Source organism: Mixophyes fleayi, chromosome 10 (assembly GCF_038048845.1).
Source record: "Mixophyes fleayi isolate aMixFle1 chromosome 10, aMixFle1.hap1, whole genome shotgun sequence".
Lineage (NCBI taxonomy): Eukaryota > Metazoa > Chordata > Amphibia > Anura > Limnodynastidae > Mixophyes > Mixophyes fleayi.
Genome location: NC_134411.1, coordinates 36,992,018 through 37,006,606, shown reverse-complemented (window position 1 = coordinate 37,006,606; position 14,589 = coordinate 36,992,018). Strand labels below are relative to the sequence as shown.

Genomic DNA, 14,589 nt, shown 5'->3' with positions numbered 1-14,589 from the left:
CTATTACCGTTATTACGGTAATAGTAAGCTGGATTTCAGCTCGCAGCTCCCTGAGCCGTGAGCTGAAATCCAGCAAGAAAAGTACCGTAATACCGGTATTTATGCGCACTATTACCGTAATGGCAGTAATAGTGCGCACCGCGAGAATTTTGGCTATATCGCCAACAATTGAATATGCCCCTATGAGTGCTCCTATATACCTGTGTATTTGGTACTGTAGTGATATAGTAATGTGGGACTGCTCCTATACACGGGCACACGTTATATGGTTTCATGTAGTGCCCCTGTATGTGTGTATACGTGGTACTGTACTTGTAGTGACATAGTAATGTGATATGCTCCTATACATATGATTGTATGTGAGTGCTCCTATATGTGTGTACATATGGTAATGTAGACCGCTGTAGTCCCTACAGCGTAGTGTTTGTACCGTACTCAGGTGTATACATTGTATCCAGTGTTGGATACAATAGTGGCGGGGGCTACGCGCATGCGCAGCTCTGGACAGGGCAGGAAGGATTGTTGCAGGGTTGCTGTGTGTCTCTATGCCGGGTGTGTCAGGTCTGGGCACGGGCTGTTGGGCTGTAGGATCACTGCTCATACTCCTCGCTGCCATCTCTATTCACCAGGAGTACTCCGACCCCGGGGAGCTGCCCAGGTATTAACCCTCTCCGCACCACACTACTACACGGGGGCGTTAACCCTTTCTGCACTGCACTGGCAAAATAAATTAACCCTCTCAGCAACATGTGGTCAAATATTAACATTCTTACAGGAGTCAAAGTCGACTATTAACCCTTTTAGCGGTGAGACAAATAGTTAATTGCTATCTGCATGGCATCATATGTGATTTCACAGGTATAAACCTGTCAGTACTACTTTGGGGGGGGGGCGGTTGTATGTGATGCTGAGATGGTTAATACCCAGAGCGCTGCAGGGGGTGGGGGAGGGTTAATTACACATTACTGTTTTTATTATAACACTAAGATCTCTCACCAGCAACAGGACAGAGATGGCAGCACTGTGTGTATGGGTATAATAATGCACAGGTGTAATATATGCAGTATATAACGTGCTGCATTGGTTTATGTGTAAATACAGCCCCCCCCTTCTGTCTCAGGCTGGATTGCTCAGTCATGGTCCCTGTTATGACATGAGAGCTCCCTGGTGTCTGTCAGGACAGGACAGGGCGTGTCAGTGAACAGGAATATTCCAGTCATTTATGTTTATTCTGTGCCTGCCATGGACTTATTCTGTTGTATTACTCCCTGTGATGAGGTCATAGACATTGTGTACAGTGCTGCATACCCGGGGGTGTATATAAATAATAGTATATACAATAACATAACAAACCTTAGCGTATTCTCTTACTGATGGGTGCTGGCAATTCAAAATTAGGGGTCAAGAACCACCCCCAGCCAACTCTAATGTTCACTGTTGCTTAAGAGGGCGTTATTACTGAAATGTAAATATTACACTGACAATTTGAAGTGCAGGCTGTATGAGGGGGGCTAGTGTAGTGTACAGACTGTATAAAGGGGGCTAGTGTCGAGGTGCAGGCTGTATGAAGAGGGCTAGTGTTGGGTGCAGGCTGTATGTGGGGGGGACTAGTGTCGGGGGCAGGCTGTATGTGGGGGGGGGGGGCTAGTGTCGGGTGCAGGCTGTATGCGGGGGGCTAGTGTTGGGTGCAGGCTGTATGAAGAGGGCTAGTGTTGGGTGCAGGCTGTATGCGGGGGGCTAGTGTCGGGTGCAGGCTGTATGAAGGGGGCTAGTGTCGGGGTGCATGCTGTATGCGGGGGGCTAGTGTCAGGGTGCAGGCTGTATTCAGGGCTGTTAGTGTCAGGTGCATGCTGTATACGGGGGGCTAGTGTCATGTGCAGGCTGTATACGGGGGGCTAGTGTCGGGTGCAGGCTGTATGCAGGTGCCTAGTGTCTGTTACAGGCTGTATGTGGGGGGGGGGGCTAGTGTCGGGTGCAGGCTGTATGTGGGGGGCTAATGTCAGGTGCAGTCTGTATACAGTGGGCTAGTGTTGGGTGCAGGCTGTATGTGGGGGGCTAGTGTCCGGTGCAGGCTGTATGGAGGGGGCTAGTTTTGGGTTTAGTCACTGGTCCAATTGCTTAGTGCCAACCTGTTACTCTCCACGTATTGTGCAACTACAACTCCCAGGAAACCCTGGCAGCTATCGTTTGGCTATTGACTGTCAGAGCATGCTGGGGCTTGTAGTTTCACAACACCTGGAGAGCCACAGGTTGGCCTGGGTGGCAGTGTACCAGCTGAGGTTGGGTGTGTATGTTTGATTAAGGAGCATTACTTAGTGGGTGTGCTGTGTGTAAACAGGTTCCATGTTTGGCAGGCACTAATGTTATATCATGAACAGGGCTGGATTAAGAATTTGTAGTCCCCTGGGCTATGGGTACTGTGTGGACCCCATCCGACATTACTGGTCCCCCTCCTCATCATCACCATTTACTTATATAGCGCCACCAAAATGCAGCAATTACCTACTTGCTGTGGGCTTTGGGTGGCACCTCTTCTTCTTGTCCGATCATGAAAAAGACCGGACAAGAAGAAGAGGTATCCTTGTCAGGTCATAGAGATGTCATAGTCTCAAGAGACCTCGTCACTAAGCAGTGCACTGCGCACCATGCACCACGCCTGTACTGACAAGGACACCAGGGCAGCTAACAGCATCAGATTTGCTGTTAGCTGCCTACATTGACAGTCGGGGCCAGGAGCAGAAAAGCCGACATTATGCGAAAAAAAATTATTATAGAATCCATAAAAATCTTTAATAGGGTCCCCCAGCTGCCCGGGGCCCCTGGACTGTAGCCTAGAGAGCCTATTGAGTTAATCAGCTCTGATCATGATAAGACTTTATTATATTCCCTCCACTTGTCCGTTGGTATCTGTGCCCACAATGTGAACCCCCTGGGATTGCAGCATATAGCGGTACAGTCATTGGATGACCGCCGCAGTGTATGTTGTGGTTATACTTATTTTAATAAGATAATTTTATTCAGTCTAATCAGGCGCTGCCCCAGTGGAGCTTACAATCTAAATTAGTCTTTGGTGCGTAAGTAAACTGCAGTTGGCGGAGTAAACCTGTATAAACACACAGAGAGAACATACAAACAGCACGTGGTTATTACCCTGATCGGAATAGACCGAATGCCCCAGCTAGGAGAGGGGTCCTGTGCTGTCTACTGTGACCCCAATAATGGCAGATTGTCCTAATATTGACAAATGTCTCACCCCGTACTTGGAATGATGGTTATATTACAAGCAGACAGTTGTGTATCGGGTAGGATGGGTCATGCCAGGTGGTAATTGGGTTGGGGGGGGATATAGGCCGAGAGCTGCAGCGTATGATAAAACAACACATGGGGTTTAAAGGGAGAGGGCCCCCCAAATCCACAGTGTAATCGTACTGGACACAGCGTTGAGAGTTAAGCCCACTTTGGTGACATCACACCTTGGTTCCAGCCATTTGGTTACGTGTTGTATCGCACCATATGTCATGGTGCCACCTTCATTTTGTTAAAGAGCAATTAAAGTATTTGGTATTAATATATAACAAAGTCTGAACTTAATATACATGAAATAACTGAAGGGTTAATAAATGGGGGGGGGGGGGGAGCGGTCGCTGTAGCTTTGCAGACAGACAGTGACTGATAGGTTTGCTTTACATAAATGCACTCTGCTGATTGGTGGAGTAAGGCCTAGGGGTCGTGGCCAGTGATGTCAAAGCAACTCAAATGCCTGCAATCTCGGCTTTTTGACCTATATTAGATCCCATCAGGACAGGATCCTTAAGATGTCCGAGAGGCTTCAGTTGTCTGTAATGTGTACCTCCCAACTGTTCTGATTTGTGGCCCGTGAAAGGGGTGGGGCTTATTGTGAAGTTAGTGTGGTTTGGCAAAACATGGGAATGGTTGGTCTGAACGTGGGTGTAGGTAGTCAGATTGGGGCAGGGTCTGTGTGTATTGGGCTGGGGGGCAGGGGGCCTCTGACCCCTGGGCCCGGTCCCATAGTGGGCTACCTTGGGCTGGGTCACTGGGCCATCTGCATTTTTCTCTTTGAAGTGCTCCTTGAGTCTTGCCTCCCCATGGCTAAAATTTGCCAGCCCTCCGCTCGGTGTGGGACTTATTTTGTCAGGCCAACTGTTGGGAAGTATGATAATAGAGTGGGGAGGTAGTACTATACTTTTAAACTGAGCTGTAGTAGAAGATCAGAGTTACACTGAACAGTGTATTCTATCTTTAAGGGGGAATTCAAATCCCCCCCCCCAGAATAGCGCCGCAATAAATGTACTATCATTAATATGGTAATTTTAACCTTGCTTTCAGGGAGCTGCGAGCAACAAGCTGGCGTTGAAATTACAGTTTTAACGGTAATAGTGCGCAGGCCGCGTTACTTTCTGCAGTAACGCGCCCAATTAGATTCCCCCCTTAGTGTTCTATCGAAACACTTTACTTTGGGGGTTTAAGCTTTCTACTATTGGATAATACTTTTCCAGAATATAATCCCAGGTAAAACATTCATTAATAATTACAGATTTCCCTCTGTCTTACTGAACATTAACCTCCTAAAAAATATGAACACATTGATTTGAGGTCTGCAAAGTGACCAATACCCTATTTATTTCTGTAATTATTTCAAAGTGGTTCTGCAGCTGTTCTGAGTGTTGTTTCCTTTCAGATAAAGTGAATGTTTTTCCATTAGTCTGTAATTTGTTACTATGGTAATGGAACAATATGAGGACAATATCCCCTTTGGGAATTGGGTGTATTTATAAGAATCCTAAACGTTTATCATTTACTTACTGAGTACAGGATGGAGAAGGACCTCCAGAAGCTGCAAGAAGAATACAGACAGATGAACAAATCCTGCTTCATCCTAGGAGCATCGGGGGAGACCGGGAAGGAGTTGCTGAAGGAGATCGTTCAGCGTCAGCTGTTCAGTAAAATCACTCTCATTGGGCGTCGGAAGTTAACGTTCGAAGACGAGGCCTATAAAAATGTGGTAAGTGTCTCTGGGTCCAGCCACCTCAAGCATACAGTACCCCAGGCTGGGAGGGGGGTTTCCAGGCACTAGAACACCCCCCCCTCGGTTTGCCTATGTGAAGTATACACCTTACAAGTATTGCACGCTCACTGGTCTTGTTTTCCTGTCTAGAACCAGGAGTTGGTCGATTTTGAGAAGTTAGACGAGTACCCTTCGGCTTTTCAAGGACACGATGTTGGGTTCTGCTGTCTGGGGACCACAAAAGCAAAGTCTGGAGAGGTGGGTACAGTGTGGGTCTCTGGGTAATGTAACCAGTTCTCTTACCCAACATAGTTTTTGGTGAATAGAATAATGACAATCCCATGTCTGCTGTTCAATAGTTACAGGGCATTCAATTATTGAACGGTTTTCTATGATCTAACTACAGGGGGCTCCGTCCTGCAAGTCTGGGGCTGACCTTTCATTTCACCTTTGCAAACCAGATCTAGCAGCCCCCAATCCTGGTAATAGATGTAACTATACAGATGAATAATATCGGTGCAGAATGAATTATTCTCATATGTGATACTGAACATTTATAGAAACAGACATTTGAAAGAAGTCTAATTTACAATCAGTCTTTGCCCTTTAATACGTTCTTATCTGAAAAGTATCACGTAGAGTTTGATCCTAGATAGAGAACAATTACTCATTAGCTAAAAACTGGAGATATTTAACCCTTGGTCTTAATAGCTCTTTTATCTGCAAAGTAGGCCTGGCCTACTCTCCAGGTGTTGTGAAACTACAAGTCCCAGCATGCTTTGCCAGCCATTAGGCCTCCAGTAGCTGGCAGGGTATGCTGGGACTTGTAGTTTCACAATGCCTGGAGAGCCACCGAGTTGCCAGGCTTGCTGTAAAACATATCAAATGTCAGCTGCTTGCACCAGTCTGACTTGGTGCCAGCTGCTATGGGCTATGAGAAGTCCCTTCCAGACATATCGGCTATTGTTTACATTGAGACCAAGTGCTGAGATACAGGACTTTAGAACATGCAATCTCTTCATTGTCTGTGTGTGAGTGCAGTATCAGCTGACGCCAGTGGAGAAACCTTGCAAATGTTTTGGACGTTGATATTTAATATTTCATTAATGACAGTCATTCTGTTTAATCCACACAAATAGTCTCAGCTCCTCCACGTACGTACGCTGTGATTGGGCTAGAGGGAAGCAAGCTCTGTAATTAGTAGGTCATGTAACACAATGGGACTGTCACATGATCTCCTACGAGTTGAATTCAACATCCAATGATTGGTTGCTCTGGGATACAGCACCGTACTCTAGGACACTACCACACCCTCAGAGAGGACATACTCTGCCCTTACCACTAGGCCACTCCAGAAATAATTTCATAGCCACACCCTTTCACTAAACCACGCCCCAATAGTGAGAGGACTATCACGCATGAATAAGATAAACAGGGAGACTGTGGCAGTCGATAAATGGACTGCGTGACAAAAAGAAAAACAAAGGCACTATACTGAAATGTGAGCTCTACAAGTAGACTTCTTAATCCCTTCCTAGAAAATATATAACGTTCTATAATAAGCATATGATCACTTATTTATATTAGACAGAGGCAAATTGTATAAAAATTGATTTAGAGCGGCGGTCATTTGGGAATCTCAAAATGTGTGAGCGCAGATTTGGTACCCGCTGCGGTTTGGCACAAATGCACCATGATTTTCACCAGTGGAGCAAGATGGACTCCTTTGGGAAAGAGAGCAGCTGTGAGCGGCGGGAAGTACAGAGAAGGCGCACTGGCGAAGAAATAAGATTTAATTCTGGGTAATGTGATAAACGGGTGGAGATGGCGCACTTTAAGGGTGGTTTCTTGCTGTGGATGGCTATTCCCTCTCTGCAAAAAAGGGATTCTGCGCTAGCTGGCGGGGATGGGGTTCTCGCCTATTACTTATAATGAGACAGAAAATCTTCCCAAGCACCGTATAAAAAAAATAATTATCAACAAACCCACGTCCCCTCACTCTCATGAATTAAGCTATAAATGAAGCTAAACTGAGCAATCGGAAGTCAACTTTCATTGCTTTAACTTGCATCAGGCGTGCACTGGTTGCCATGAGTTACAATACACTTTCCCCCCCGCACCATGTCATTCAATGTCCCTCAGCTGTCATAGACGTGTTTGATGTGGCGTTCTCTTCTGTTGTGCGTTCTCGTCCATGGAAATTTGGCATGCTGTAATTGCAGGTTAAATGCAGGATAATAGGGGGCTTTCCATCGGCTTGAGGTCTTGGCGGATTTGTGAAAGTGTTTGGGATTAGCAGGATGGACGCCGATAGCTCATACATCAATATTTCAACTTTAGCAAAGAAACTCCAGGAACAAAGGTGTGGACATTTTGTCAAGCGTTGTCCATTGAGGAGGAATGATGGGTTAAGGCTGGAGGGGGGGGGGGGGGGGGCTGCTAAGCATCCCTCTGGCTCCTTCTTCAATGAGAAGTTTTCAGTTTGTAAGTAAGGACAATGAAAGGAGAGACGCTGGCTTGGGCAGCATTGAAATGAGATGACTGACTAATCAGATTGGGGGAGAGAAAAAAAAAAAAAAAAAAAAGCTCACGGTATTTGTGTCACTTTAATTTCTTGCAGACAATTGAGGACGGCCGGACTCTATTAAGTAGTGTTTATTGCAGAACGAAAGCCAAGGAAATTAGGGGCTCACTTTAATCAAATTACACTTTAGCCAGCCAAAGATTTGTCAGGAGGCAGCGTGGGTAGCGGCCCTCGGGATTGGCCGAGGTGACAAAGCTCCGGAGGAATTTTACATGACGTGAGAATCTGGACTGACAACAGTCACAGACGTTGTTTACAGGTTAGTTCCGCGCTTGGATTCTAATCAAACAATCAGCGCGGTTTGATGGATGTTATTTAAGACAGAACATTAGATTTCTAAAGTCTCTTATTTGAAACGATCCAACGAGTCTTCTCTTTCGTTTACAGAAAGGTTAAAAAGAGTTTAAGTAATGTGGAACATTTAATGGAGCTTTAATTTAGTGATAGAATTTTGTTTAGTAAACAGGAACATTTATACTGGAAACAAAGTATCCAGCCACTTAACTCTTTAAAGGTTAGATGTTGTTGTTGTTTTTTAAATCAAATCTTTTTTTTTTTTATTGAATTTTTTTAGAAGCAAACAATAAATCGTAAAAAAAAAAAATTAAAATACTGACCTAAAAATAATTATCTAAGTTAACTGAGAAATATTTGCCTAAGGTATAAAAATGATATAAATATCAATATTAATTGGATATTGAAAAGTGGATTACATTAATATTCAAATAATATAGGTATAAACAAGAAGGGGTGTTAAAACAAATTGGGACTAGTTATAGGTTTAGTTTGGCAAATAATCATCCATAATATACAGTATAGATTATAGATGTTTTATACGTTACCCACGTGTATAGATTTAGGGCGCTTTTCGTTATAGATATCTAGAGGACTTTGATCCTTGTTTCCAGATCATGCCACACTCACTGTAAGTGATACACTTCTGGGTCTTGCTTTTATAAAAGCAAAGCATTGTCTAAAAGAAACTAGCCCCGTCTACATTTAATAATATGTAGTTTTATGTTACGTACTAAGTATATATATTTTTTTTAGATTTGTTTCATGCCTTAATTCTCTATAAGGAGAAAGGAACAAAATTTAGATTAAACTAGTATAACTGCAGAATTACATTTCTACACTTCTATGATCTGTAAGATGTTAAACTGGTGACCGAGATTTTGGAAGATTTAAACAAAATTGTCCTGGAAATGAAATTGGTGTTGGCCCCTGTCCATGAATGCAGACAGTAAATGACCGCGAGGGTTATGTGACGTTATTGGCCAACTACAGTGACTTGGCGCCGTGGAAACCGGCGGTTTGACACACTTACGATTGCGCTTATTTATCCAATCAGGACTCTCCCACGGGGTCCGGACATGCAGCCTGATTCTTCCAATCTTGTTGCTTTCAATCTAATTGGTTTGTCATCTATTTTTGCATGTGCCCAAAACAATTGTTTTGTTTGATTAACGTCCGATCATGATCAGTTTCTATAGCAATCTTGTCAGACGTTGACTTCAGTGATCACCAAAAGATCCCATCTGTGCAATCCCATCTGCCATGTGTGTGCCCAAACTGGCCACATTGGCTGATTGGCACCCGGCCAGTTGGATAGAACATAAACTCAGTTGTTAGTTGACAAAATACCAAGTTAACATCATCTGGGATTACAGTATCAAATTAGCACAGCTTTGTTTTCTCTATTAACCCCTTCCCCCCCCCCCAAATGAACACAAAAACACAAAAAATTGTCTTGCAAACTTTCATCAAATGCCTGTAACTGAGCTGTACCACATGGACCAAGTAAGTCTAAAATAAATATATACTATAATTAATATACATATACAGATCCTGGAACTGCAAGGCGACAATTAACATTTTATTTTACTTTATAGTAAGAGGGTATATTATTATTATTTATAATACAGGAGTTTTCCCTTTTAAACAGAACAAGTTGCTTGTATGAGGGGATCCTTATATCCAGGAGTAGGTTACCTTCACTGACTTTTATACACAGAGCACAATCACAAAGAGTCATGTGACCCAAGTGACATCACGATGTATCAGGAAATATTTTATAGAATATTCTATGTATTAATTCCACTTGTTTAATATAGATTATATAATATGTGTTGATTTTATTGGTCGTTTATGTTCAGTATGTACTGGGTTGGGGGAATACCGTCAGTCTATCTATAGTACAACACAATCTATTAGTATCAGACCTTGTGTTTTCCAGGCCGGCTTTATCCGCGTGGATCATGATTATGTCCTCAAATCCGCGCAGATGGCAAAATCCGGAGGCTGCAAACACTTCAATCTGGAGTCCTCCAGGGGAGCCAACAAGGCGAGCAGCTTCCTCTACCTGAGGGTAAAGGTCAGTCGGTATTTATATCGTTCTAGTAGACAAATTCATTTTAAATCTGCACAGAATGAATCTCTCTCTCTGTCAGGTCAGGGGCAAAAGCAGGATTTGTAGAGGGGGGTTTCCACACCACGCCGCCAGTGGGCGTAACCAGCATGCATGGGGGCGTAGCTATAATATTAGACAGTGCTTGGCTGCTCTCCAACTCTTCCTATCCCCATAATATACATGGGCAAAGCTGCATGCACTACTGTTAGGTACACGCAGCTCTCCCTTTTCAAGCAGAGCTGTGTGAAGCGGGAGCAGGGTCCAGCCACCTCAATTATACAGTGCCCCAGGTTTGCCTATGCAGGTAACCGGGTTTTATGTACACAGGTGAGAGTCGGCTGGGTAAGAGCGTATATTTTTTCCTCTTGGGTGTAGGGAAGTTTGAAGTGGGTAGAAGCGTTTAACAAACCACAGCATAAAGACCGTCTGGTAACTGGCAGTCAGGGCTTTAAAGCCCTAGGGTAACCTCAGGCTGCAGAAACCAAATGTGTTTTCTGATGAACAAATGTTATTTGTGTAAGAATAGAGAGGGGCAACATTTCAGTTGCCACCTTAAGCAGGAGGGTTACCTTGCTAGGTGAAAATAGCACATCTAACCTAATCTTAAGGGGGATGGATGAACCTGGTCAGATCAATAATACTTACGGCAACTGGCTTGGCAGTAGTGGGAACAACATAGATGAACTGAGACGATCACGTAACTCTTAACATCCAATCCTGGGACGCAGTCTTCAGACAGGTGCACTCAGCAGGGGGTGTTTAGCTTATTTAAACTTAGTGACAAATAAATAATAACACAATAAACTATATTGTAATAAGAGTCCTCCAATGGGACTGGCGATTATGGATTTCAGACACTTTTAATAAGCAATATAGCAAGAAGACCAAAAGTGCTCGTAGGGTCATATCAATCCTATAATAGATCAAGCCTCCGAGGATCCCCAAGATGTACGCTCACTGGAGAATAGCAAAGAAAGAGGCCAATGAGCGTAGAGTCCAAGCGGCATATTTATCAAGCTGCCAGATTCCAGCGGGTTTGAAAAGTGGAGATGTTGCCTATAGCAACCAATTATATTCTAGCTGTTGTTTTGTAGAATGCACTAAATAAATGATAACTAGAATCTGATTGGTTGCTAGAGGCAACATCTCCACTTTTTAAACCCGCTGGAAATTTTGCAACTTGATACGTTTATCCCTGTGCTAGAAACCAACAGTCCTGGATGATTAGTTGGCCTACAGGGACATCTAAGGAATGATTTGCCCACAATTCCTTAAATGAGTATTAAATCCCTAATTGTTTGGTTTTGTGAAGCAATGCTGGCTATAGCATATATAGTATTATTATTGTTGATGACTAAGGGGCCACAGTACCGTAAGGTAAGGAAAACAGGACATATATAAAACAGGGACCGACATTCCTTTCCGACATTTAAATAAACACACCCCTTTTACCCTAATAAATAAAATTGCTGAGTGGTTCTGTACAACGTCTGTCTATCTTACTTCAATAGACAGATTGTGATCACATCTAATAATAGAAATGACAAAAATATTTACAGTATGGTATATTCCATGTATATATAGGGTGAAGTGGAAGCTGAAGTAGAAGAATTGGACTTTGATCGGTTTTCCATCTTTAGACCTGCGTAAGTATGAAATTGATGCTGTGACATATAGGCAATTATCTGTTGTTGTTGCCCATTAATTGATGCTGTATCTTTATTGTACAGGCTTGGCTTAGGTTAATTGTTACTTTTAACGATTTGTTTATTTACAAATCACATTTATGGCCATAGAATCTCTTTCCACATATATATCGGCTTAAGAAAATATACAAATTCATAGCTTATGGTAGGGAGCTATCCTGCCTGGGATGTGCCGTGGTTTAATGATATACCTTGGAAGTAGTATATATTGTAGGCTTTTATTAGCTATAAGTATATTGTAAGTCTCTGGGCCTGAATTATTCAAGAGAGCAAAGCAAAAAAAAAAGTAAATTTTCTCCAGGACAAACCATGTTGCAATACAAGTGGTGCAAATTAGTTTATTTTTTTGCACATAAGTTAAATACTGGCTGCTTTTTCATGTAGCACACAAATAATGAATAGCTTTATTTTTACACTGAAATTTAAAGTTGATCTAGGACATGCCCTACCCCAGCTCTAAATCTGCCATTACATTTTAAATTTACCTCCAATGCAACATGGTTTTGCCAAGGTGCAAAGTTGCTCTTTTTTTTTTGCTTTGCTTGCGTTAATGAATCAGGTCCTCTGTATTCTTCAGACTCGGTGATGTTATCCACGTTAATGGATTATTCTTTAGTATATGCAATAATGCATGCCCTGGTGTCAGTTATAGTAGAGATAAAATCCATTGAAAAGCTCTGTATCTATGTAATGTCAGTGGACAGAGAAGTTTTATAAGTTGTGGAAATGTAGGTGATTTGGAATCTCCTTATAATGTACATAACAGTCAATGGGATATCACAGCTAGGGGGCAATTCAATTAGTTTAATTAATTGCTGCCTTGTGCATTATTTTTCGTGCTACTGATCAAGTCATATGGTTATTATGCTCAATTTAAGCATATTGTATCATGCGATCAATACTGTAACTACTTACATAAAGATGGCTTTATTGTGGCATATGGGATTTGGATCCGATGCACATTTTTTTTGCCATGCTAAATTAAATATTAACATGTACATCATACTATGGTTTATAAAGTGTGCGTCATATTTATACATTTATGCCTTTTATTATGAAATTTCAGTCATTTGCACTATTATTTTTGAAGTAAGGCTAATATAATATTCTGTCATCGCACAACACGTGTGTCACTAATATGACAAGGCTGTTTGTTGGTTAGAGCAATTACCCTGTAACGCAGTCTGCATTTGGCAGGTCTGCGGCAAGTACACAATAGTAATCTGTAGCTTAGAGGACGATGCTGGCTGAATATCCTGCTTTTATTGCAGAGTTCTTCTGTGTGACCGACAAGAGTCACGACCGTCAGAATGGTTTGCCAGGAAGATGCTGGTCCCGATATCCTATATGTTCCCCACCGCGTACTCCGTGCCTATGACTACCTTAGTGAAAGCCATGTTGAACAACATGATGTTACAGAGTGACAAGAAGGTGGATCTGCTAGAGAACAAAGCTATACATTCACTGGGGGACCTGGGCAAACAGGAGGGCAAGTAGGCACGAGCCCTGTCAAGCTGGGGGTGGGAGCTAGTGGGTAAGAGCCCTGTCCATGTAGGGCTGAATGTAAAATACCAAATTTTATTTGAATGCTATTTTTAGTGAATTATAATAAAGGGAAATATATTTGCGCAGATAATTACATTACATAGCTACACTAAAGGGACACAGTTTTTTCAAGTTACTTTTTCTTTGTATGATAATAATCAGGGTTGCTATTAAGCATAGGCAAACCGAGGGGGGGTTTCCTAGTGCCTGGAAAACCCCCGCCAAGCCTGGGGCACTGTATAATTGAGGTGGTTGCCCCAGCTTCACACAGCTCTGCGGAAAAAGGGAGAGCTGCGTGCACCTAACAGTAGTGCACGCAGCATTGCCCATGTATATTATGGGGATAGGAAGAGTTGGAGAGCAGCCAAGCACTATCTAATTTTCTTACAACGGCAATTTTATTAAAGACAAAGCCCATCGGAGGCGCCACTTAGTAAATACACCCCATAGACTTCAACAAAATCAGTACATGCCTCTGAAATAATCTGTGCTGCTCTGAGCATTCTGATCATCTGATTGGCTACAGGTTGTTCTATCCCCGCCCACTTCGAAACTGGGGGCTTATGGGTGTGCCGGCGATGAAGAATTAATGCAATACGTGTGGTCTGGCTCTAGTCATACACATAAAGAGATGAACAGTCAACTTTATTTGATAAGACACTTAGGACCAAATTAAGTGTGCTACATTTTTTTGCAGAGGCAGACGACGGATATCAATAAATACCGTGATTTGTCTGGGGGTATTCATCCATTAAGGTTTTTTATTAAATGTCTTATTAAAGGTCCTTTCATCATCTACACTCAGTGAATGAACCTAGCCATTCCATGGTGAAAGCAGGAGACGATTATTCCCACACCGAGTCAGATTTTCTGGTATGGAGACCCCATAAGTAAGCTCAGGGCAGCTTGCATTAAAGTGGGGCCTTGGATTGGGTATATATTACATTAACTGAATAAGTGCCTTTTGCTGTAAACTGATATTCAAAGAAGATGTTTATTTTCAATAAAATGACTACTACGTGGACTAAATAAATGTGATGCAGAAATATGTTCACATATGACTTTTACTGTATTTTATTTAGAACATATTGCATATCAATATAATAAATGTGCATTGTACAATGTATATTATTATGTGGAACACATTTTTATTTATCTGTGTATATGCATTTAGTATTAAACTATTACGAGTGGAAACTGCCATGTTAATTGCTTGACTGAGGTCAAGTGAAATATGTTCCATAAACTTAAGAGGAATGTCCTCAATTGTGAATCAAACTTCAAAGTAATATAACAGGACTGCCATTGGCTGCTCTAA

General features: G+C 42.4%; 1 protein-coding gene across 1 annotated transcript; it reads left to right on the top strand.

The window, feature by feature from the left end:
- Window positions 1-463: 463 nt before the first annotated feature.
- On the top strand, window positions 464-14,304 carry HTATIP2 (HIV-1 Tat interactive protein 2). The gene is made up of 6 exons (XM_075188440.1): window positions 464-658; window positions 4,834-5,023; window positions 5,177-5,284; window positions 9,847-9,984; window positions 11,605-11,666; window positions 12,998-14,304. The coding sequence occupies exons 1-6, from the start codon at window positions 546-548 to the stop codon at window positions 13,221-13,223; spliced, it is 837 nt and encodes a 278-aa protein (XP_075044541.1). The 5' UTR covers window positions 464-545; the 3' UTR covers window positions 13,224-14,304.
- Window positions 14,305-14,589: the final 285 nt, after the last annotated feature.

Coding starts and splice junctions, on each gene's coding strand:
- HTATIP2 (XM_075188440.1), top strand. CDS start 546: ATGCCGGGTGTGTCAGGTCTGGGCACGGGCTGTTGGGCTGTAGGATCA. Junction 9,985..11,604: donor TCCTCTACCTGAGGGTAAAG/GTCAGTCGGTAT, acceptor ATGTATATATAG/GGTGAAGTGGAAGCTGAAGT. Junction 11,667..12,997: donor TTTTCCATCTTTAGACCTGC/GTAAGTATGAAA, acceptor CTTTTATTGCAG/AGTTCTTCTGTGTGACCGAC.